General features: G+C 34.4%; 1 protein-coding gene across 1 annotated transcript in view; it reads left to right on the forward strand.

The window, feature by feature from the left end:
* Nucleotides 1-21,794, forward strand: part of LOC124362557 (piwi-like protein Ago3) — a 65,905-nt gene extending 44,111 nt beyond the window's left edge. The window contains exons 13-17 of the mRNA XM_046817174.1: nucleotides 410-526; nucleotides 1,144-1,338; nucleotides 11,016-11,204; nucleotides 13,578-13,823; nucleotides 20,053-21,794. Coding sequence (XP_046673130.1) covers nucleotides 410-526; nucleotides 1,144-1,338; nucleotides 11,016-11,204; nucleotides 13,578-13,823; nucleotides 20,053-20,139 — 834 coding nt within the window. The 3' untranslated portion in view covers nucleotides 20,140-21,794. The remainder of the gene's footprint in view (nucleotides 1-409; nucleotides 527-1,143; nucleotides 1,339-11,015; nucleotides 11,205-13,577; nucleotides 13,824-20,052) is intronic.
* Nucleotides 21,795-22,644: the final 850 nt, after the last annotated feature.

A 22,644-nucleotide genomic window follows, 5' to 3' on the forward strand; every position in this document is an offset into this window, starting at 1 on the left:
ATTTTGAAAATAAACTTTATATTTGTATACATTAAAAAAAATTATGTATCTCAATCTTTAAAAAGATATATAGTATGAGTTTATAACATAATTACTGTAATAACACAGAATTTTTTAAAAGCATCGTAAAACCCCCAGGGAGCCATGCCGAAACATGTATTAAGGGCCCAGGGTACCAAGTGTTAAGTAAGTATTGTTTTTATTATGGACAGTTAATTGCTATTTAGTTATAAAAATATCTGAGGTATTTTTAATATTTTTTTATTTCAGCAGGAATGTTTTTTAAGCAAGGGTAATTTTTTATACGTAAAAAACAAACCAGTTTAAACAATTATTTTCTACAGGTAAAGTATTTGCCTTTTGTTTGGAGATGGGTGGTGTGAACTAACAATAATATAATGATTTACAGGTAATAAATTCCAGGACGATATCAAGACCTGATAAGCTCAGATCTATAGTGCAGAAGATAGCCTTGCAAATTAATTGCAAGCTGGGAGGAGCACTTTGGGCTGTTAAAATACCATTTGTAAGTTGTGTTATTTTCCATAGTAGAATAAAATTAATAGAATCGGTTATATAATTAATACTTGATTATCAAATGCATTAAACTAGAACTTAATCTACTTTATATTGATTTAGCATGTTTGTCTTCTAATTCTCTTAAAATTTATGGTTTTTTTTTATTTTAAGTTAGTGGTTCAATGTTTGAAGTTCATTTCTGACAGTGTAAGGATTGAAATTATTCCTAATATAATATTAGTTTGAAATAATAAAATAGTTACTGACTAATAGGTCTTCTTTTTTAATAAAGATGTAAAGACTTATAAAATACTAGTTTTTCCAATTAAGAGAAGTAAATATTTACTTTTCCTGAACAGTTACAAAAATTGTGTTTTGTTATTCTATTATTTTCTATTTTCAGTTTATTAGTTTTTATACTTTGTATCATCACTGTTATTTCTTGTCAAAAAATATTTGAGTATTCTAAACTGCATATTTTAAATTTTTATCAAATAATTAATTGCTATTTGTAATTTTGTACATTTCTAATAAAGATACAATTATTTGTAGTTATTGGCGGAGTATTTATTACTAATGGATTTAAATGTGACTATGTAGAGTACAGTAGTAATGTGTTTACAGGCCAAAGCAATGATATGTGGCATCGACACGTACCATGACACAAAGAACCGCGCTCAGTCGGTAGCAGGATTTGTAGCCTCATTGAATCCCAATGTCACGCGATGGCACTCCCAGGTCTTTATGCAGTCGAGCAACCGTGAGATGGTGGATGGCCTACGAACAGCACTGGCCATTGCCCTCCAAAAGTACAGTGAGGTGAGGCCTTGATGCTATCTGTTTTGTCAAATAGTATTGAAGTTGTCTTAGTTTATTAGGTGTAAGCAGTCGTTGACATGACCATCTTCTAAGATTTTTAATTCACGTTGTGCTAAAATATTACTGACACAATTCATATTTGGGACCTTGAGATATTTTAGTCTTGCTGTGGGAGCCATCTTTTAGTCAATAGATGAGCTTAGTCCAAACTGTCAAGCTTGTGCATGGGTGCTGATGTGTCTCTTCGGTGGTGTGGTTGCTCTATCAACTTGATAATGTTCAACACCTTCAGTCAAATTATAGACACTTTGTTCCTAAGTTACAGAGCTGGGTTTAACTTTTCTTATACCCTGCTTAAAGAGTTATCTGTTATACGAGGTGTGTTCAAAAAGTATCGTGAATTTAGAATTTTCGCGGGTTACGTATATTCGAATTTAGATTTTTTTTGTGGCGTTATGTTGGTACATATGTCTCTCACTTATGTTGACAATTTCGGCCATTTTGAATGTTCAGTTAATTGTTGACAGCTGCTTTGCTTGCACGTGTTTTGGTTCGTCTTCGATTTTTACCTATTGAAAAAAATGGAACAAAGAACCTGTATCAAATTTTGTGTGAAATACGAAATTAAGTGCGTGGATGCATTCCGAATGTTGACTGTGGCATACGGAGAAGCAACTACTTTGGACAAAAGCAACATTTATCGGTGGTACAAAATGTTTTCAGAAGGCTGAGAAGATGTGAACGACGAAGAGCGTGCCGGACGCCCGAGCACTTCAACAGACGATAAAATTAATGAAGTGAAGAAAATTGTATTGGCCAATCGTCGAATCACCGTTAGAGAAATTGCCAAGGACCTAGGCATATCGATTGGCTCGTGCCATTCGATTTTAATCGATAATTTGGGCATGAGACAGGTCGCAGCAAAATTCGTACCAAAATTGCTCAATTTCGATCAAAAACAGCATCGCATGAACATTGCTAATGAGATGTTGGAATCTGTCCGCGACGACCTGAATTTGCTCCAGAGGGTCATAACTGGTGACGAATCGTGGGTTTATGATTATGACGTGGAAACCAAAGCTCAATCATCTCAATGGAAGCTGCCGCATGAACCAAGGTCGAAAAAAGCACACCAAGTTCGGTCGAATGTGAAAGTTTTGCTTACAGTTTTCTTCGATTGCAGGGTCGTGGTGCATCATGACTTCTTGCCACAAGGTAGAACGGTGAATAAGGAATATTATTCCTTATTCCGTTCAACGAACTGCAGAGCAACCTACAACGTGCCTTCGCTTTGTTTTTCTGCAGAATACACAGCTTATGTACTAGTGTCTACATCTTATCTACAAGGCACCTCGTAGACCAGTGGGTAAAGCGCTGGTACCTACGACCCTCGGTCTACACGGATCGAATCCTAGTGTCGAGCTTATCTTTTTTGCTTAAAACCAAAGAACTATTTTATTAAATCTATTAAGAATTTTATCAAATTTGAGTTGTATTCGTTACTTTTTTCTATTTTATTTTTTTCGTATTGTTAATATTATTGCCTGTTATTATTTTAATTATTACTGTTATATTGTAAAATGTGTTATTGTTAAATTTATTATTGTTAAATTCGTTGTTATAAAATGTGTTATTGTTAAATTTGTATTGTTAAATCTGTTAATATTTATTACTGTTTACTAATTTATTTATTTATTTATTTCGTTAAATCAACAAAAAGTATTCTTACATATATTCAACTCAATGTCTTTCAAAATTGAAGAAAACTAAAAGAGAGGAAAACCTTGTATAATTGTACAATGAATACAAATTCAGACAACACAGAATTTTAAAAAACGGAGATGTATCATGGATTTGTCTAGGAAAAAAATTGCGGTGCTTCATTAAAAACGGACTCCAGATATAAGACAATGACAGTAGGCAATGCCAAACACTCGGGGCCTCACCCCGTCACTATGAGACGACTGTCGATGCCGCAGCGTTCACCGTCTGCTGGAGCGCCCTGGCAGCTTGCCGCTTGTCGCTGCGGCCCACCGTCTCGCCATCCTTACCTTCGCAGACATGTTCCACGACGCCTACTGTGACACACGTGCTATCGACATCTACCTCTCGACGCCCGCCGCCCGACGTCTACCGTGGCACCCGATATGTCAACGCCTGTGGTATCACTCTCCCCACATTATTCAATTCTGGACACCTCTTCTACACAGCCTGAAGCTACCCACTATAGAGAACCTGGTAAAGGACAAAACTCTATTCTTCAGGAAAAGATTGCTGAACTGAAAGAACAACTACGTCATGTCATAGACCATACAATAGAAAACGATAAGCGACTGTTGCAGTATACGGACGAAATATTTGTTGTAAACTCGCCACAGTCTGTCATGACAACTCGTGCGTCGGTGGCTGATTTCGGGACGCAGTGTGATTTGCCAGCTATCTGTATGGAAGAGCAGTGTGTAAATAGCCGTACTGATATCAACAACCTGAGGACCACGGTGGAAGTGCTTGAGGCCGAGCTGCGGACTCTGAGGGGGACAAGGTGTGGCAAGTGTGGAGGGGAGGATGGTGGATCCGAGTGGACGGTGCAGCGTGGTAAAGGAAGACCACTCCAAATAAACAACAGGTTTGCTGCTCTGAAGACTGATATCCAGGAAAGCGGAAACAAAAATAAAAATTATAAAGGACCGAAACTCGAGCGGCGACCGAATACAGCTCCGAGGAAGAAGGCTCAGCAACCCGTTTTTTAAAACAAAAGCATCACTGCCTTTCCATACGGTTTGGATCAACGGTGATAGCCATGGCCGAAATATTGCCGAACTAGTTCAGAGCATGGTGACCAGGGATACTACAGTGGAGGGAGCCTGCAGGCCGGGAGCAAAGCTGCAGACCGTGAATTCTGATGCTACCCCTCCACCTGGCAGTTGCTATGTTCTCATAGCGGGAACCAACGATCTTGCAGCTGGGCAGCAGTACAATATTTATAGGCATTTGGAGCTCTGCATCACTGCCAAGCTGAAAACTGCTAAGGTGATTGTCTTAACTCTGCCCCACCGACACGACCTGCCAACTGACCATCCAATAAATAAGGAGACGAAACTAGTCAAACGCCTATATTGAAGAACTGTGCGCTAGGCATAGTGGGGCAGTGGTGTTAGACTTCAACCTTATTAGAAGGGGTGCATTTACAAGACACGGGATGCATTTAAAAACCAAAAGTAAGCAACTCCTGGCAAGGCACCTGATACAATGCATGCAGGAGCTAGGTCACACATTCTGGTGCAGCGCAGTCTTCGCCTCCTACAGACACCCGAAGACAATCCTCTGCTGGCCCGGAAGTCTTCGGCTGGCGTAACCGAACCTCGCACGCTGCCATACGAGACTTTTGCCGACGCGGTCAAGACGACAAAGAATAGTGTGAAAAAAACAAAAAACTTTCCACCTCTAATGACTACGACAGTAACCTAGGGATATCAGCACTGGATACTCAAAAACATTTTTTCAAATTCCAAATCAAAATTTAACAACAAAATTCAAAATTCTTTACAAACACTTTCAGTGGTGCATCAAAATGCACAGATTGCATCCAACAAAATTGAGGAGCTATCGCTCATGGCAGACGAACTGCAACCTGACATTTTCATTATCTCTGAGCATGGTTTTTCACACCTGCTGAAAATGCTGCTCTGTTCAGAATTGACAATTATCAATTGGCAACTATATTTAATCGAAACGCAATACAAAGGGGGAGGTGTGGCAATTTTTGTCAAAATCGAAACTGGTATTCCAACCCTTCAGAGTTGACCGCACTAGTGAGTTGGACTTTGAAGCGGAAGGTATACAAATCAGTCTAAATTTTTTCTGGAAAAATTGTAATAATTGGCGTATATAGATCCCCGAACGGATGCTTCACAACATTTTTTTGAACAATTCGCGAGTCCCTTCTAAATTTGTTACGTTCCAAGGCAATAAAATTCATAATTACTGGTGATTTCAACATTGATGTATTAGACCACACCAACCCTCAAACCAGCGGTTTTCGCGATGTTCTCACTTCTTTTGACTTTAGTCTGGTCCGTGAACACACCAACTCGAGTGACTGCCAGGTCGAGTACGGCCATCGACAACGTCATCACAAAAACTTTTCCGGGCGTCTCTGTTCCTGTTCTCGACGCGGCCATCTCTGACCATTTCGCACAGGAGACTGTAATCAAACAATTCAATCCTAAATACGAACCCTCTTTCAGCAAAATTTAAAGAGATTTAAAAAATGAAAACATTAAAATTCTCAACAGATTCCTCCAAAGAGAATCTTGGTCATTTGTGGATGCTTTTGAACACGTAGAGGAAGCATTCACTGCGTTCAATGACTGCCTTAATTATTACTTAAATATTACTTGCCCATATAGAATGATAAAGGAGCGATCTCATAGGAAGAGTAATGCCTGGATTACTCAGGATATTCTCTACTTGAGAGAAAGGCTCAAATTTTACCATTCAATTTATTTAAAATCAAATAACGAAAACTTCAAAAATTTTTATAGAAACATTTAAACAAAATTATCGCAAGGAAATAAAAGCCGCTAAAGCACGACATATTGAAACAAAAATTGGAGAAACGCAGAAAATTTTTCAAAAAGTGCGTGGGAAGTAATAAAAAGCGTTACATCACAAACAAATAACTCAAAACAATCAAATCCGAAACTAAAAATTGACGGTAAATTAACAGACGACCCACTTCTAGTGGCTAGCGAATTTAATAATTTTTTTTCGAACTGTGGCTGTACCAAGCACATCTTTCAATTGGGACAATCCTTGTAGAAAATGTAGTAGTGAGACCGGTCTCTTCCATGGTTCTGTTTCCTGTGGGGGAGGTGGAGATGGCAGACGTCTTGAGAGACCTCAAGCCGAAGAAGTCCAGCGACATCAACGGAATGTCCGTGTGGCTGATCAAGCGTTGCTTCAAGCACATTTTGACACCACTTACTAAATTGATAAATCTGTCCTTCGCCCAAGGCGTTTTCCCTTCAGCTTTGAAGGACAGCAAGAGTGGTTCCGATCTTTAAAAAGGATGATCCTTGCATCGCAAGTAATTACCGTCCTGTATCCATTCTTCCTGTCATGAGCAAAATTTTTCGAAAAGGTTTTCATTAGAAGGCTTGGGAAGGTTTTTCTTGAACAGTTTTGAAATTCTTAAAACCCCTGAGCAGTACGGATTCAGGAAAAATAAATCGACGATTGATGCTGTAACAAAACTCATTGACTGTGTTGTTGATGGCTTGGAGAGGCGAGAAACAAGTGCTCAGCATATTTCTCGACCTTTCAAAGGCCTTTGACTGTGTGCATCATGGGGACATTGTTGCATCAGTTATGGACCATGTGGTGTTCGAGGTCAGCCGCATAAATGGCTTTCGTCATACCTCAGTGGAGAGAGCAGTGTGTGCAGATCGCGAACACCCTGTCAGGCAAAGTAAAAATGCAGTACGGTGTTTCCCCCAGGGTTCAATTTTGGGGGCCCATACTTTTTTCTCATTTACGTCAACAGATTGAATTCATCAATTCAAAATGGAGAGGTGATTCAATATGCGGACGATACGACTCTCTGCATCAGATCAAGTACGAAACAAGATCTTGAGATCAAAGCCCTTTATTGAACTAAAACGCATGCAATCGAGCACTTTTCAAGAGAAAAAATCTAAAAAACTAACTATGCCAAAACTAACGTAATAAAATTTTGTCTCCGTCAACAAGAAGACGAATACAGACCAATTGTGATGGCGGATGAAGCTATCTTAGATGAAGCCGAATCCACCAAGTTTCTGGGGATGTACCTGGACAGGGGACTGACCTGGAGCGATCACATTGACAGAGTTTGCTCAAAGGTTGCCTCAGGCACTTATGTCTTACGCAATCTAGCAAAATTCTGCTCGTTTGATGTACTGAAAACTGCCAACTTTGCATAGTATAGTACATCCACATTTGACCTACGGTTTGAGACTATGGGGCAGCTGTTCTAAATACAAATTTGACAGAGTATTTAGAACACAAAAGAAAGCTGTTCGAATAATTTCGAAAATTAAAACCCAGAGAGTCGTGTAAAATTGCCTTCAGGGAGCTTGGATTTCTAACCTTACCCAGCCTCTATATTCTCGACGTTACCCTGTACTGCCGATTCAAATGTGAACTGGTTTCAGGGCAGGGACGTCCATCAGTACGAGACCAGAAGGCAGGAACAATTTCAGGACAGAACAGCATAGAACGGCAATGTTCGAACACTTACCATCTCAAATGGGTGTCAGGTTAATCAATAAGCTCCCTGGAGATCTCAAACGAATTAATGAACCCAAACAATTCAAATCTCGATTAAGACACTTTTTGTTGTCAAAGGCATTTTAACTCCGTTGATGAGTTTACGATGGGCCGCTGGGATGAAAATTAATATTTTATTATTATTATTCTATTTATCCTTTTCTGATATCCAAAAACATGCAAAACGTGCAAAATACAATACATTGTTAGGTTCACACATTAGTATGTGGAATTAAACTGTGCCTATGTTAAGATAGGTTTTTAGTTTATAGATTTTTAAATCCAAATGTTGAAATGACGCTTGCAATGCAATTTTGTTAATTGTGTTTATACTGCAATAAAGAATTATTATTATTATTATTATTAACTGCAAGTTATGCGCAATTTGCACGAAGCAATCCGCCAGAAACGCCCGAATTTGTGGAAAAACAAAAATTGGCTTTTGCACTACGATAACACCCCTGCTCACACATCGCTGCTTGTACGCGACTTCTTGGCCAAAAACAACACATTAATGATACTGCAGCCACCGTATGGCCCCTGTGACTTTTTCATTAATTCCTGAAACTGAAGAGGCCCATGAAAGGACGACGCTACGCCACGATTGATGAGATAGAGACTGCATCGAAGAAGGAGCTGAACAAGATACAAAAAAATGATTTTTTGAAGTGATTCGAAGATTGAAAAAAACGTTGGCACAAGTGTATATCCCAGGGGGATTACTTTGAAGGGGACAAAATAGATATTTACGAATAAATAAATAACTTTTGAAAATACACAAAATTCAGGATACTTTTTGAACACACCTTGTAAATATGGTTTCCAGAGCTTGGTATGCATGGGAAGAAAAATGGCAGATTTATGAATAAAATTATAACCCTCACCTGCTGGAGAGGTTCAGCTTTCATAATCCAGTAGGATGGAAGTTATCAAGTGTACATATGCTTATTCCTGTCTAGACTTATCCTAGAAAGAACCTTCAGAGTGCTTTGTTTATTAATTAATTGTTGAATACTTATTATTGTTTTTAATTACTATTTTTGAGGTTTAGTTGTTGTAATTTTGTTTACTTTGTTTTTTGTTGCTATTATGTATTTTGCCCTTAATTCAGCTATCTTTTTATGAATTGGTTTATGCTGTTAGAATTATAGTAAACAAATGTCAATCTGAGATGTTTCAGTACTGTATCTTGAATGAATCTGGCTCTCCACCACAAGGCTGAAATACCTTAAGATATAATAATTGTGTTAGAAATGTTTTGACATTGTGTAAAGTGGAAAAGTTAGATAACAATTTGGTTGTTGCTTTTGGCTGAACTTATACCGATCCTTAGAAATGGTTTTATTCCCAGAAATAATGGAACTAGACTGTTGTATTGTTTGCATGAGTACTCCAAAAATTAGGGTACCTGAGAACTTGTCATAACCAAATTACAAGAAGCTTCCTCTTTGTCTTATAAGAATTGTCACTCATGTTTATCGATATAGGCTAATATCAATGGTACTGTTTTTCACTTTGTCTCAAATGCTTAACCCATTGAGGAACTTGCCCGAGCGTTGTGGCTGAGTGGGACCGAGTAATCTTACCTGAGCGGCACTCATGCTCTTTCTAGAAGCTAACAATCACGTATTTGTTTGTTTTATTGTTAGATCGCAGATTTGTGCCTTGGTGCATCCTTGTAAAAATTATTCAATTTCAATTTGTTATGTTTGCATAATGGAACCACATCTAATGGCTTGTTTTATTATTGTTTACATTTTGCCATATCCTCAATTTTCATCAGTTCAATGTTCTGCTTACATTCGTGTTCTCAATGTTTATCGTTTAACTGTTTATAGTTGTTGAATGAGTTTTTAGTTCTTCTGCTACTCCATGAAACAAGACAATTTGCGTCCTGCAGAAGTAGACAGATACTTAAACAGTGATATTGAGATATCAAAGATGCTCAAAGACTGACACAAAAGTGAATTATAAAATGTAAATGGATGGTCATTGTATGTAATTTAATTTATTTTAATCAGAAATCAGAAATTTATTGTCACGTAATATTACATAATTATAGTAGATAAGATCTACAATGATTTGTTGGTTGTTGCTTTTGGCTCAACTTATTAATACCGATCCTTAGAAATGGTTTTATTCCCAAAAATAGTGGAACTGGACTGTTATTTTTTTTTGCAGGAGATTTCTAAACATTAGGATACCTGAGAACTTGTTATGAAACCAAATAAACAGGTGACTCGTCAATATAGTTTAAAATATACTTATCCTAAAAATAAACTATAAACATAATTTATTATCATGTTTGATTTATTGTCATTTTAATAACAATTGAATGTAACAAACCATTTTATCTTATCTCCCAGACAACTAATTTAGGAGCTTGTCATAAAATAATAAAAAAATGTAAGTGAATCTCAATTGTTTTGTTATTACGTTTTGTAATTAAGTAATCCTATAAAAACTGGTTTTCTATGTAAAAAAATTGAGCTGTTTTAAATTTAAAAAAATATTGAAACAGATAAACAAACAAAAAATAAATACATATAAAAATATTGACAGTTGCTTTTGATTTTTTGTTTTTCTTAAAAAAAAAATTGTAAATATATACCTACTAAAAGAAAGTAAATAAACATTATTTGGAAAAAGTAACAAACACTGTTGTAGAGCAACTGAATAGACTAAAATGTCCTGAATAATTGACTAAATTATCTCTATCCAAACTCATTCTATCAATAGAATGCATTGCATTCATTTTGGCCAAAACCAATTTAAACATTCAGCCCTGATCAGGCTACGGTAATTTGTTCCTCTAGTGGTCAAAACCTAGTATACCTGAACTGCTACTATTATCCAAAATATAATTATTTTCAGTTTAATGCTGGCAACATAAATTTAAGGATATTTATTTGATTGTGTATTTAAACAATTACAGGCTTTTTTTTGTTCAATGCTTGCTCAACATTCACCTATATAGTTAGGCACAACAGTTCAAAACTCCATTTAATTTGGTGAGAGTCAAGAAAATGTCTATGGTAATCTAGGTGATTTTATTGTACGCAAAGCTAAATATGCCCTCCCCTGATACACAACTGTACTTGAAAATTGTTTCAGATGAATGGATGACAATAAATGTTTCAGAATCAAGTACATACATAACATTTGGTACACAAGTATTAATAACTTTATTCTCATCAATTGAAGTAATAATTTGCTACGAAGATGGAGTGGGAGATGGCCAGCTAAATGTGTGCAAAGAGCATGAGGTACAAGCCGTGGAGAAGGCTTTTGCTAAAGTTAGTCCTGACTACGAGCCAATGTTTGTCATAATTGTATTCCATGTATTAATTGTAGTTTCTTGTATACAGGTGAACAACTGTCACCCTGAAGTAATAATTTGTTACCGAGATGGGGTGGGAGATGGCCAGTTGAATGTCTGTAAGGAGCATGAGGTACAAGCCCTGGAGAAGGCTTTTGCCACAGTCAGCCCTGACTACAAGCCAATGTTGGCCGTCATTGTGTGCCAGAAGAGAATCAATACCAGAATTTTCTTGCCGGTAAGAAGTATATAATCGTAATGAGGTTTCGGATTATAAAAGTTTAATTTTATAGATTATAATATGAGCTTCCAGAATGTATGCCTTTAGTCTGTAACAAATATGGGCATTTATGTGTATCAGATTTAAAATGGTTTTAAACTAAAAATGTTTGAAAAATGTCTCTGGCCAGTGTGCCATCATGAGTTTTTGTGTTCCGCCAAAAGGAGTGCCACTGTCAATTACTGAGTGACTCCCCTCTTCGTTTTAAGAGTCCTCTCCCAAGTCACCATCAAACTTTAAACAGTGCACTGCTCTATCAGCTCTCTTTTGATTACCTCACTCGCACATGCACACTCTTGCATCTCATACCACCGGAGACCAGCCGTTGTAGTTGCTCAAATTTTACTTTCTTATTGAATTGTTTTGGGAATACTGTATGTTTTACAAGCAAGACAGTTTTTTTTTTTTTTTTAATTTTATTTTTCTCATGATAATGCCTCTAGTTATATATATTTGGTTCTCTGTAATAACCAAGAATGAAACGTATTCATTCTTATCTTACAATAATCGTAAAGTATACATTGTAGCATTAAAAAAATATTAATTTGAGTGTGGTAAATAAAAATATATAAATTGTGAGATATTTTCAATAATTTTGTTTAAAAATCATAATCAATTTAGGCAGCTGGTTTATATGTTTCCAAAAACTGCAAGAATTCCTTTACACAACCATATACAAAGCTTGGTGGGAGGGCGTGAAGTGACGAACTAAACTATTCATTAGAAATGTATTTCCTCAGGTGAATGTAAAAGTCTAAGTGTATAATTTGTTTTAATACATATTGTAGTCTAATACATAATTTAATAACTGAAGTGCACTTTTACATACCTAGAGTGTATGTATGGTTTGAAAATTGTTATGAAGTGTGTCTGAGGTATTTTAAACTTAGCATGAGTTTTTGCTAGCTAATGAGTAGTTATATGTAGCATAACGGTTTTGTCACAGCTCAAAAGGACTTATTTAGAATATCAAATGATGATGTTTAGAAGTACTAACTTTAAGGTCCTGACATAGTTTTTGTTTGTGTTTTTTTTTGTAATTGGATGATGTTTTTATTAATTTTAAAATCTTAGTCCTATAAGGCAACTTATGGCTTCAGGAAGTAACATCTTTTTTCAATAAAATGTTTCTAAAATATTGATCTTTTAAGAATAAATAACATGGTATTCCCCCTTCTATCTTTAATAAACTTACAGTAAAATATTCATGTCCACATCTGGAATCAAAAGTACAACATTGATTTTATTAAAATCAATAAACTGAAGATAATTAATTAAATTTTTCATTAATTCATAATAAAGTTGCAATACACAAATTTAAAATTTTTATTATTTCTCGGAATATTTATCAAATATGAAATTGGTAGGGAATAGAATTTAGTTTAATGCAAGTTATTTAGTATTGTTGTTTTAGTTTTTGTCCGTAATTGTTCTTGGCATTTAGTTTTGTAAATAGCATATAGTAAATATTTATAATATATTATTTTAAATTTGTTACCGTTTCTGGAATGAATCAGCATGAATAAAATGAAAATATTTTAGACTGTACTTTTCTTATAGACTTACCCTGAATTCTTAATGTGGAGGCCAATATAAGTAAGTAAATAAACTTATTAATTACCAATCTGCTACATTAGCTGTTGCCTACACTACTACACAGAACGTAGCTATAGTGAAAAGGGTTGATTCACTAAGTCTATATGTGTCTAAAACATCAAAGTGCACTCAATTTTGCACCTGATGAGACAATGAGAATACCTTTTCATGTAGATTACACTATATACTCTAGGTGTCTCTAATGTAGAAACAATATAAGTAGTTAATTTTGACCTTCTTCGTTACAAGATGTTTTGATATCTCTTCAGATGAACATTACTCTATATTCCAGAAGTCAAGTGATTGACAGCGTCAAATTCCAGGTGCTGTACACTGCTGTGAGAGGAAGGTACACTTAAGCTAAACTTAACGTTCACATTAAATAACTCCACCATAGCTACATTATGTGTAGGAAACTTGGTTGCTCCACTGCGCTCAGAGATAGTGTCTAAAACATTTGTGCACCTAATGAGACAATGAGGATAACTTTATCTAGATTACACTATATTTCGTAGTCTAGGTATCTCTGATGTCAAAAGATGTAAAGGTTCATTTGAGCTTCATCATTTGCAGACTTTTTATCTCATCAGGTAAACATGATTCCAGATTCGTCAAGTCTGTGACGGCATCAGATTTCGGGAAGGTTAACTGGAGCTAAACTCAACATTCGCACAAAAAGTCTATTTAATTTCTGCTTGTGATTAATTACTAATGAATAACTGTAATTTTCTTCAGAAAAACGGAGACTTTGAGAATCCACTACCAGGGTCGATTGTAGACCACACCATCACTCGGAGATACTTGTTTGACTTCTTCCTAGTGTCTCAGATGGTGAGACAAGGAACTGTGACCCCCACCCACTACGTAGTACTCCACAATACTACCACAATGGATCCTGACAAGATCCAGAGACTGACGTACAAGATGTGCCATCTCTACTACAATTGGCCAGGAACTATTCGAGTTCCTGCTCCTTGTCAGGTATCTCCATTAAACATTATTTATATGTTCATCTAAATCTCTGTAGTGATTTTTATTTTGATAGATATAAACAACCATCATAGTTACTGTGGTGACATGAGTAAACAAAGAAACAAGATATTTAATTGAGCATTTTGGTTAGTGTTTTCCATTTGTGTAGTTGGTTTGTATTTACATAAAATATATGAGATTGTTTTGTTGTTTCAATGCTATGATTTGTTGTGAAAGTGTTATCTCCCGACAGTGAAGTTTACTGTTGTATGGGCAATGATTCTTTGTTGTCTGATAGTAGTAATATTCATAATTTCAAATAATGTAGATTTTATTTTTTTGAGACCTCTCACTTGTGATATTGATTTTGCTCAGTTATAAGCGGTGCCAAATTCCAAGGTAATCAAGATGATATTCTGGTCAACTCTTTAGTTAAATATTTAATATATTTTTTATATGGTTGAAAAATGATAATATTTTTTTATATATAATTGAATATATAATTAAGAATTTTGATAGTCTAAACCCTTTCCCAGTCAAATTTTGTGATGCGCTTCTGATGCTACTAGCCTGCATGTCACAGGAGAACACCAACTCAGAATTTGTTCAAACATAACTTGTACATATTATTATATATTTTTGGAAAGTTGGTTAAATCCTTTTTAACGCTTTAATTCTTAGAAACACACACTTTATTTCACTATCATGCGATTTACTATAAATATAATGCTAAAGATATTTTATGAATATTATAGTAAAATTAAAGAAACAGTCTATATAATACACAGTGATGTTACTAATACACACAAATGTAGTTATCTTAAAATCAAAATGAATGACAAATTGTTTTGCTAAGCGCTATGTTTTAAAATCCAAATTTAGCTGACACTAAACAACCGTTGATACTTTCAGTTGAAGTTGAACATAATATATGTTTTCATAATTTTAACAAAGTATTAAGTATAGCGGTGCGTGATCAGTAGTGTAATGCAAATAACAAATACAGATTTATTACCTGAATTTCACTCCAGATTACGCCAGTGATGAATGAAAAACATCAAATCTAGTGCATTGTAAATACTATTTAAACACTAATATAAAATCAACTGATTGAAAAAAGCTGTCAATGTTTCCTCACAAGGTACTCCAAATTGATAGGCTTAACATTGTAATATGACAGTTTAACAACCGCTTAAGGAAAACAGAGAAATAAACAGATAACCCGTGCCTCAACAACCTATTCTTTCCCAGACTACAGTCTGAAAACAGCAAGCCTTATATAATGCGATTATTTTGAATTTTATGAACTTAACAAGGATTTCCCCTTAGATAGGAAGTAGGTAGGATTTCCTCAAGGCCGTAATAGGTTTCTCATTCCTACGTATCCCTTATGTATATTTTCTTCTTCGGTACAACAAGGCAAACTCAACTATGGCACTGGAAATATTTTAAACTGAAAGTAGAGTACAAGGCTTAGTAGTAGACACTTTTTGAAAGAAGTAGTTTCCCAGAGCTACATATTTATGTAGTATTTTGATCGGGCAATAAGAGAAACTATCTTTTAACTGAAGTAGGCTTCTCAGTTCTATATATGTATATACCTTTTTGTCAGGAAAACAAGGGAAACTCTACTATTGTACTGGAAATATCTCAGATCGGAATTATATGACAAGAGTTAGAAGTAAACGCTTTTTGACTGAAGTAGGTTTCCAAGACCTAAGTATTTGTAATTTCCTGAGTGGGACAACAAGAAAGACTCAGCTGTGGCGATGAAAACATAATTATAATTAATTCAAACCAGAAATGCCCCTACTTTTGCAAAACATGACAAGAATCATGTTAAACTCTGATACTCTTGACCAGGGGTCTTCAAACTTTTTTACTGAAGGGCCACATTGTAAAGGTTTTGAGGAAAGGTGGGCCAGCAATATTTTAGGGCAGAAAGTCAAGCCCCCTCCCTCTACACCCACAAAGTTTTTTCTAATTTTTTTAAGTCTGCTGACACTTGGAGATAGATCCAAAAAGAGAAAATATAGCTTGAGCATGGTTTTTAATGTTTTTAAGGTCTTTTTTTGGGAGAGAATTATAGAATGTAAGTAGGTTACCTTCTTTGTGGGATTCCTAGAAATCGGTATTGAGTGAGTAATTGGTTGTTAGCTCTTTGACTTCAAGTTGCATTTTTGCAGGCACTTTGTCAATGTCATACTTAAAAGGATTTTGATACATTTAAATGTCTTCTACTGCACTGTCAAAGTTTTCAAAGCTGGTTTCAAACTCTTGTTGTAGCTTAGACATGATTCCCAAAACGTAATCCTTCGGAAAGGTAGCAGTGCTTAAGTCCACTTAAGTTCTGACAAGATTCAAAGTGGTCAAAGTTCATACTTCCTAAATGCTTCTTGAAAAGTATGAGTTTTTTCTAAAAGCTTTGACATGTCAGTATAAGTCACAAATTGAAGAGTTTTCACCTTGCAGTTTCAAGTACAGAAAGTTAATATGTGCCTTGAGGCCAACAAGAAAAGCCAATTTCCATACAAACACACTGTTAGAAAGTTCAGGTACAGGACGACGCTGTTTAGTCATAAAAATATCAGTCATTTCACAAGGTTTGAAAAACCGCTGAAATGCTTTACCTCTACTCAACCAGCGAACTTGTCATTGGTGAGGAACATCTGAGTATGCACTATCAATTTGAGCAAGAACATTTTTGAACTCTTAGTGTTTGAGAGAACAACTTGATCTAATAAAGATAACTGCTTTTACAGTACATTCACTAGTTCAGTTACATCTAGGTGTTTACCACACAATGCTTGTTGATGGATAATGCAGTGATAAATGACGAGTTGAACACTGCCAGTTGTTTTAACAGAATTGTAAATGTTTCCAACTACTCAAGTTTTTGTACCAGACATATTTTCCACCATCAGTGGTAACACCTCTCATGCATTGAAGTCGAGCCCAAGATTGGAAATGGTTTCACTTATTTTTGCAAAGATTTTTTTCTCTGGTCACACTACTCTCCATAGAGTGAACGTCAGCCAAGTCTTCCGTGATTTTTAAATCACTGTTCACACCACGAACAAATAAAAAAACCTGTGCTGAGTCATTGACATCAGTTGATTTGAGAACCATTCAAAGTCCTTGCATGTGTCTTTCAGCTGATCATCAATGTTATTTCCAAGATCTTTCATACAGTGCGCTACTGTGTTCACCGACAAACTAATAGCATTGAACAGTGAACATTTAGCAGAGCAGATTTCTTCTACATTCACCAAGATGCAATCTTTCACCAATTGGCCGTTGATAAAAGGTTTACCAGCTTTAGCCACAATATGTTTGACTTTGAAACTGGTTTTTACAGCAGCCTTGTTTTGTAGAGATTGCTTGGTAAGAATATGTCTGATTTTGGAAATAAATTTTTCAAAGAATCAATTTGTCCTCTCACAATTTGCCTGTTAAATTGGAATACTTGCACTTGTGTTTTGTTTCATAATTTCTATGGACATTAAATTCTTTGAGAACAGCGACAGTCTCATTGCAAATAAAACAACGCTTTATTATTGATATCGATCATAGAATACCACTGTCATGAGTCCACTGTTTATTAAAACTGGCACTCAAAGTCACTTTCCTTTCTTTACAAGAAGCCATTGTTACGAACAATAAAACAGGAACATAAAAGAAACTGTCCACGATCACTATGATTTCGCGAAACATCAACTCACAGGTACACTCGCACTAGTTGTGATTGTAACTAACGCTGGAAAGCGACTGACAAGATTGATGCAATGAGGTTATTTGGTTCTGCCTCAGGTACATTCGGGGTAGAGTACAACAGCACCGAGCTTTCTGCTCTTATGCGTACAGTCCAAGCTAACCACTTACTATCTATTGCTCAATTGATCACTACTTGTTTATATCTAGTTTTACGGTTATTGAGAAAAGAGGGGCAAGTGAGAGATGAGTACTGGTATGAATGAGAATGAGCTAATAGTAAAAATACTTAAAAAGAAATATAATATCAATATATAAATAATTTTTCAGTATGCTAGCTTTCTGCGGGCCGGAAAAATCTGTTCGCGGGCTGGGTGTGGCCCACAGGCCGTAAGTTGGAGACTCCTGCTCTTGGCCATGAGCACTAAAATAATATATACCTATTTATAATATGTATGGTGTATGCCTACTTACATTTGAAAAATGTCACAGCAATTCATCATATTACATCAGGTGCTTTTCCTAAGTAGTACAGTTCGAGGACTTTAGCTGTGCGCGTGACCTTGGGTGTGTGGTGATAGGCGGGAGGGGTGGCGGGGTAGCATTATGCGCTGCGTCCCGAAAACATTTTCTGTGACTCATGGGTAAAACTCTTCTTTCGGGAATCGTATTGGCTTAAATAACTCACCACACTCGCTAAAATCAGTCTGTTTAGTGACAGTGCTGATTGTGGTGGAATTAAATAATAAGATAATAACGAATAATATCAATAGTAGGACTTATCCTTGTTTTTTAGTTGTTATAGTGTTGTTTAACGTGTTTTTGAAAATAACGTATTTGTCAATACTAATCTGCAAATCGAAATCATGAGTTTAAGCGATTGCTGCGCCTTCATCTCAGCGGCTAGCACGTAAACGCAATCCGCCACACATATAGCGTTTATTTGTTGAAAGGGTAGTATTAGGGCTCGACGAGCACAGCTAAATTCCTCCAACTGTAATAAGGACTTGGATTTTGAAAATGCGTGCAAATCCACGGGTACCAGCTAGTAATTACAATAAATACCATGACAGCACAAGATAGAAAGATTAGTGAACAAAAGGAATGCATTTCTTGTTCTTAGAGTAAGATGCAAAACATTTCATATTTTTCAACTCAGCAGTACTTTAATAGAGAAAATAAAGAAAACGTTCCTATCAATAGATGATATAATAAGACATTTTAAAACCCACTTGCTAATTGGCAGCTCAGAGGATACACAATTTTTACAGGTATTTTATGGTGGTGAAACAGTAGCATCAGACTTATTGAAGCACAATGGTCACTAGGCTGGAAAAGGGTTAATTTAAGTGAAAGTAAATTTTTACTATCTTGGCCAATCTAAAAGCAAGTTTGACCAACTAGTAACCCTGAGGTAGTAAGTAAAATTATAATTAGAGCAAGGGATTAACAAAAGAGATCGCTCAAAGGCAATTTTCCTACACTTACATTTTTATTATTTGGGATTTCTTTGAATGAGAAATCTTCTTGAAAAAACCTGATAAGTTTGAATAACTCTCTCACAGTTTATAGAAATGTAAATAATGTAACTGGTAAACTCTGTCCATAACAAATACGTATACCATGAGTACTGTACAATTTGACATAAAATGTACACTTTGCGGGCCATTGCAAGTTAGCAAGTCATTGCATGTACTATTTTAAGAATATAAATAAAATATTTATTAAATAGAAAATGTGTCTACTAAAATAACAACATGCGAAATGGAACTGGAATTTGTTATATGATAGTGATGATACCTATAAATAAAAATTTTGGTCTCTGGTAATATCGCAGAACTAATAGCATTTGATAAAAAAAATTTAACTATCTTAAAAACAAAGTGAACAAAAAACAAACAAGGTCTTTTATTTAGAATTATACGAGAAAAGGTGACGAGATCCCAAGTTGTTAATAATTTTAATCACAAGAATATTATCAAATTCCAAACTGTGTGGCAAACTGGTGTGGGTGCGATCTCTCATATGTTAATAAACAATCAGAGTAACTACTACTAAAAAGGGAAATAGCCAGAATCAGGAATAATATGATAAGCCATGTATTACAGACCAAAAACTAGTTTTGCAAGGAATAATTATATTTTGGCATACAAAAATATTATGATATATTTATTGTGAGTTTCATAATAAACACTAGTGAAAATAGTGATGATTTGACAACAATTATGTAAGATACTGAGTTTATACTAATACTTCTATTTTTGGAATAGCTTTAAAAAAGTCCCATTTTTATATCATTCACCTTTCACAGATGAATAATCTATTGAATGAAACAGGAGAGTAGGGTATTATGAGTGTAAGATATCATTGCTATGTATTTGTTCTGACTTCTTCCATTATTTTCCTATGCATGTTTCATTTACATTATTCTGTATTGAAATACATTGTTTGACTTATTTAGTTTACAAAAGTATTTATTAAACACATTACGGAATAGCCAATGACAAAGCTTTGTCTCTTGTTTCAGTATGCGCATAAGCTGGCTTATTTGGTGGGCTCCAGTATTCACAAGGATCCAGCGCAAATTCTTTGTGATAGGCTCTTCTTCTTGTAAAATGCTACAGCATTTTTCCTTACCAATGGTGCCTCACTCTATAAAGTACAACATTTTTAATTATAAGTCAACTTATGCTTATGTAAAGTTATGTGTATATATCAAATTTTTGAACATAGGCCTTGTTTGACCTAGTTACTGATAGATTCATCCATTCCTATTAAGACATAATCTTTTGTTGTACTTAAACTAGGTTTTTTATATATGAATATCTTAAATGAATGATATTTTGTATATATCATACATTTCTTTTGTTTTAATTTTAATAAAATAAGACGTTACCAGTGTTATCTCTAATACCATTAGTTGAAATGGTAGCATACCAACATTTACAACTTTTGTATTTCATCATGTTATGTTTGTTTTGTAATTGTAACATTAATTTGTTTTGTGTACATTTTTCATGATTTTCTTATGTCATCATTTTACTTACAGAATTTTCAAAATGTACTTATGACTCATGTGTTAAAACACTTGTGTTCACTATTGTAGACATACATTCATGATTAAAGAACCATATTTAGTATTCATCGTGCTATTCCTAAGTCTGTATGTTTTATCATCACCTATGGTTAATTTTCATGTTGCTTTTAAGATATGGTTACTATATATTGTTTATGTTGTTGAATTAATGTGTTTTTATGATTTGTTTTAAAGGTTATTATTTCGAGAGAAATATTGGGTAAAAAGTAAGAAATATATAAAAACAAATATGTTTGTAAATGTAAATACATATTATGTTTAATTCACTATTAATTACAACATTATTTAAGATGTTTGACATAATTTTTTATAAGCTAACTTATTTTTACTTGACTCTACTAGCGATCAGTCTTAGAAAAGAAATGACCAGCTTCCTTTATGTGTAAAGAAATTGTTCTTCAAGCTTTTCCAAATCCATCTTTGTGCAATGAAACACTTTTAAAGATTAATTACTTGGCAAACTCTGTGCCTTTATCAAATTGAACATCTTCTTGACTATATAACTGTTAACAACACCATTAAATATTTGTAATTTCAGAATTTGTTTAAACTGTTCTGTACTATATACCCTATCATCATCATCATCTACATAAAAAATAACAAATATATTTTAGTGCAACTTTTTATTTAGATTGGTTTATCTTGAGAAATATCACGAGCCAATAGGAAAAACATCTTCCTCTAATGAAGTGAAATTATATTTTCGTAAAATAATCAAAACCAAGAACAAAATCTAATTTTTTCCAAAAAACTAAACCATTGGCTTTTAGGCTTTTTTTATATTTCATATGTGTATATAAAAAAAATGTTTCTCTTAACATTTGAGCGCAATGAAAAGAGCCATTTTTTATCTTGAAAAAATTGTAAATTGCACAATATAAATATAAATAAAGTGCTTACTTAGCCCAAACAAAATTATTGCAATTTGTTATAAAATAAAATGTTTCACTTAATTTAGCTTCCATCGTCATAGTTGAAATACATCTTTGTAAGATGAGTTGGTCATAATGTGTTTTTGTAAGTACTGTTTTAGCCATTATTTTTCAAAGCAGGTATTAAAAAAATACAGTTTTTCATTATATTTTAATACTGTTTATTTATGCCTCTGTTCATCATATTTGTTATTGATACTGTTGAAACAATTTTCCATAAATACAAATATTACAAAAATATTTGTTTTGTTTTAATAAAAACTTCCTGTTTCATATAATATATATGGTTTTTCAATTCTATTTTATTATATTTGATTAAAGTTAGCTTCTTTTTACAAAAGAATAATTCAGTTATATTCAAAAGCAATTTGACAGTGTGAAATATACAGGGTGTCTAGCAACCATTCGAACAAACTTTGCCACATTGTTCAGCAGGCCAAAACTAACAAATAATGCAATATAACAGGTGCCCTATTTCACTTCGTTTAGCGTCTGTCTGTCTGTATGTGTTTTTTCGGAAAAAAATGACTACTCAAAAACCACTTAAGATACAGAATTCAAACTTAACAGTTATGTTAACCTAGTGTTGGTCCTTTTCAGTGAAAAAAATAAAACAAATATCTCATTGCATTTCAAAATGGCGGCCGTTCAAAATTTTCAAATTGTATTAGCTTTGAAACGACTACTTTGACAACAAATTCACCAGGATAACTTTTTTTAGCGTATTTTATTACCAATTCAACAATTTTTGTTTCAAAAAGATTGAATAACAAATAACTGAGTTACAGCACCAAACGTAAAAACAGGTTAAATCCATGCAATGCAAGTACATACAACAATGTAGTGGATTTTTACGAATAAACTTTTTAAGGTTCTTTATTAAAATAGTGAACAATATTATAACCTGAAATTTAACATTTATTTTTTAAATTTGTTTTAAGGTAAATTTTAAAAAAAGTTCTTAACCAATTGTGAATCCTGGTTTTTAAATCTTAAAAAAAATGTTGATAGGGCGACGTTATGGTTGGGTATAGGGTTTTCTTACATGGCAATTGTGTGAAACAGCATAATTAATTCAATGTGTTTGAAA

This window comes from Homalodisca vitripennis, chromosome 5 (assembly GCF_021130785.1).
Source record: "Homalodisca vitripennis isolate AUS2020 chromosome 5, UT_GWSS_2.1, whole genome shotgun sequence".
Lineage (NCBI taxonomy): Eukaryota > Metazoa > Arthropoda > Insecta > Hemiptera > Cicadellidae > Homalodisca > Homalodisca vitripennis.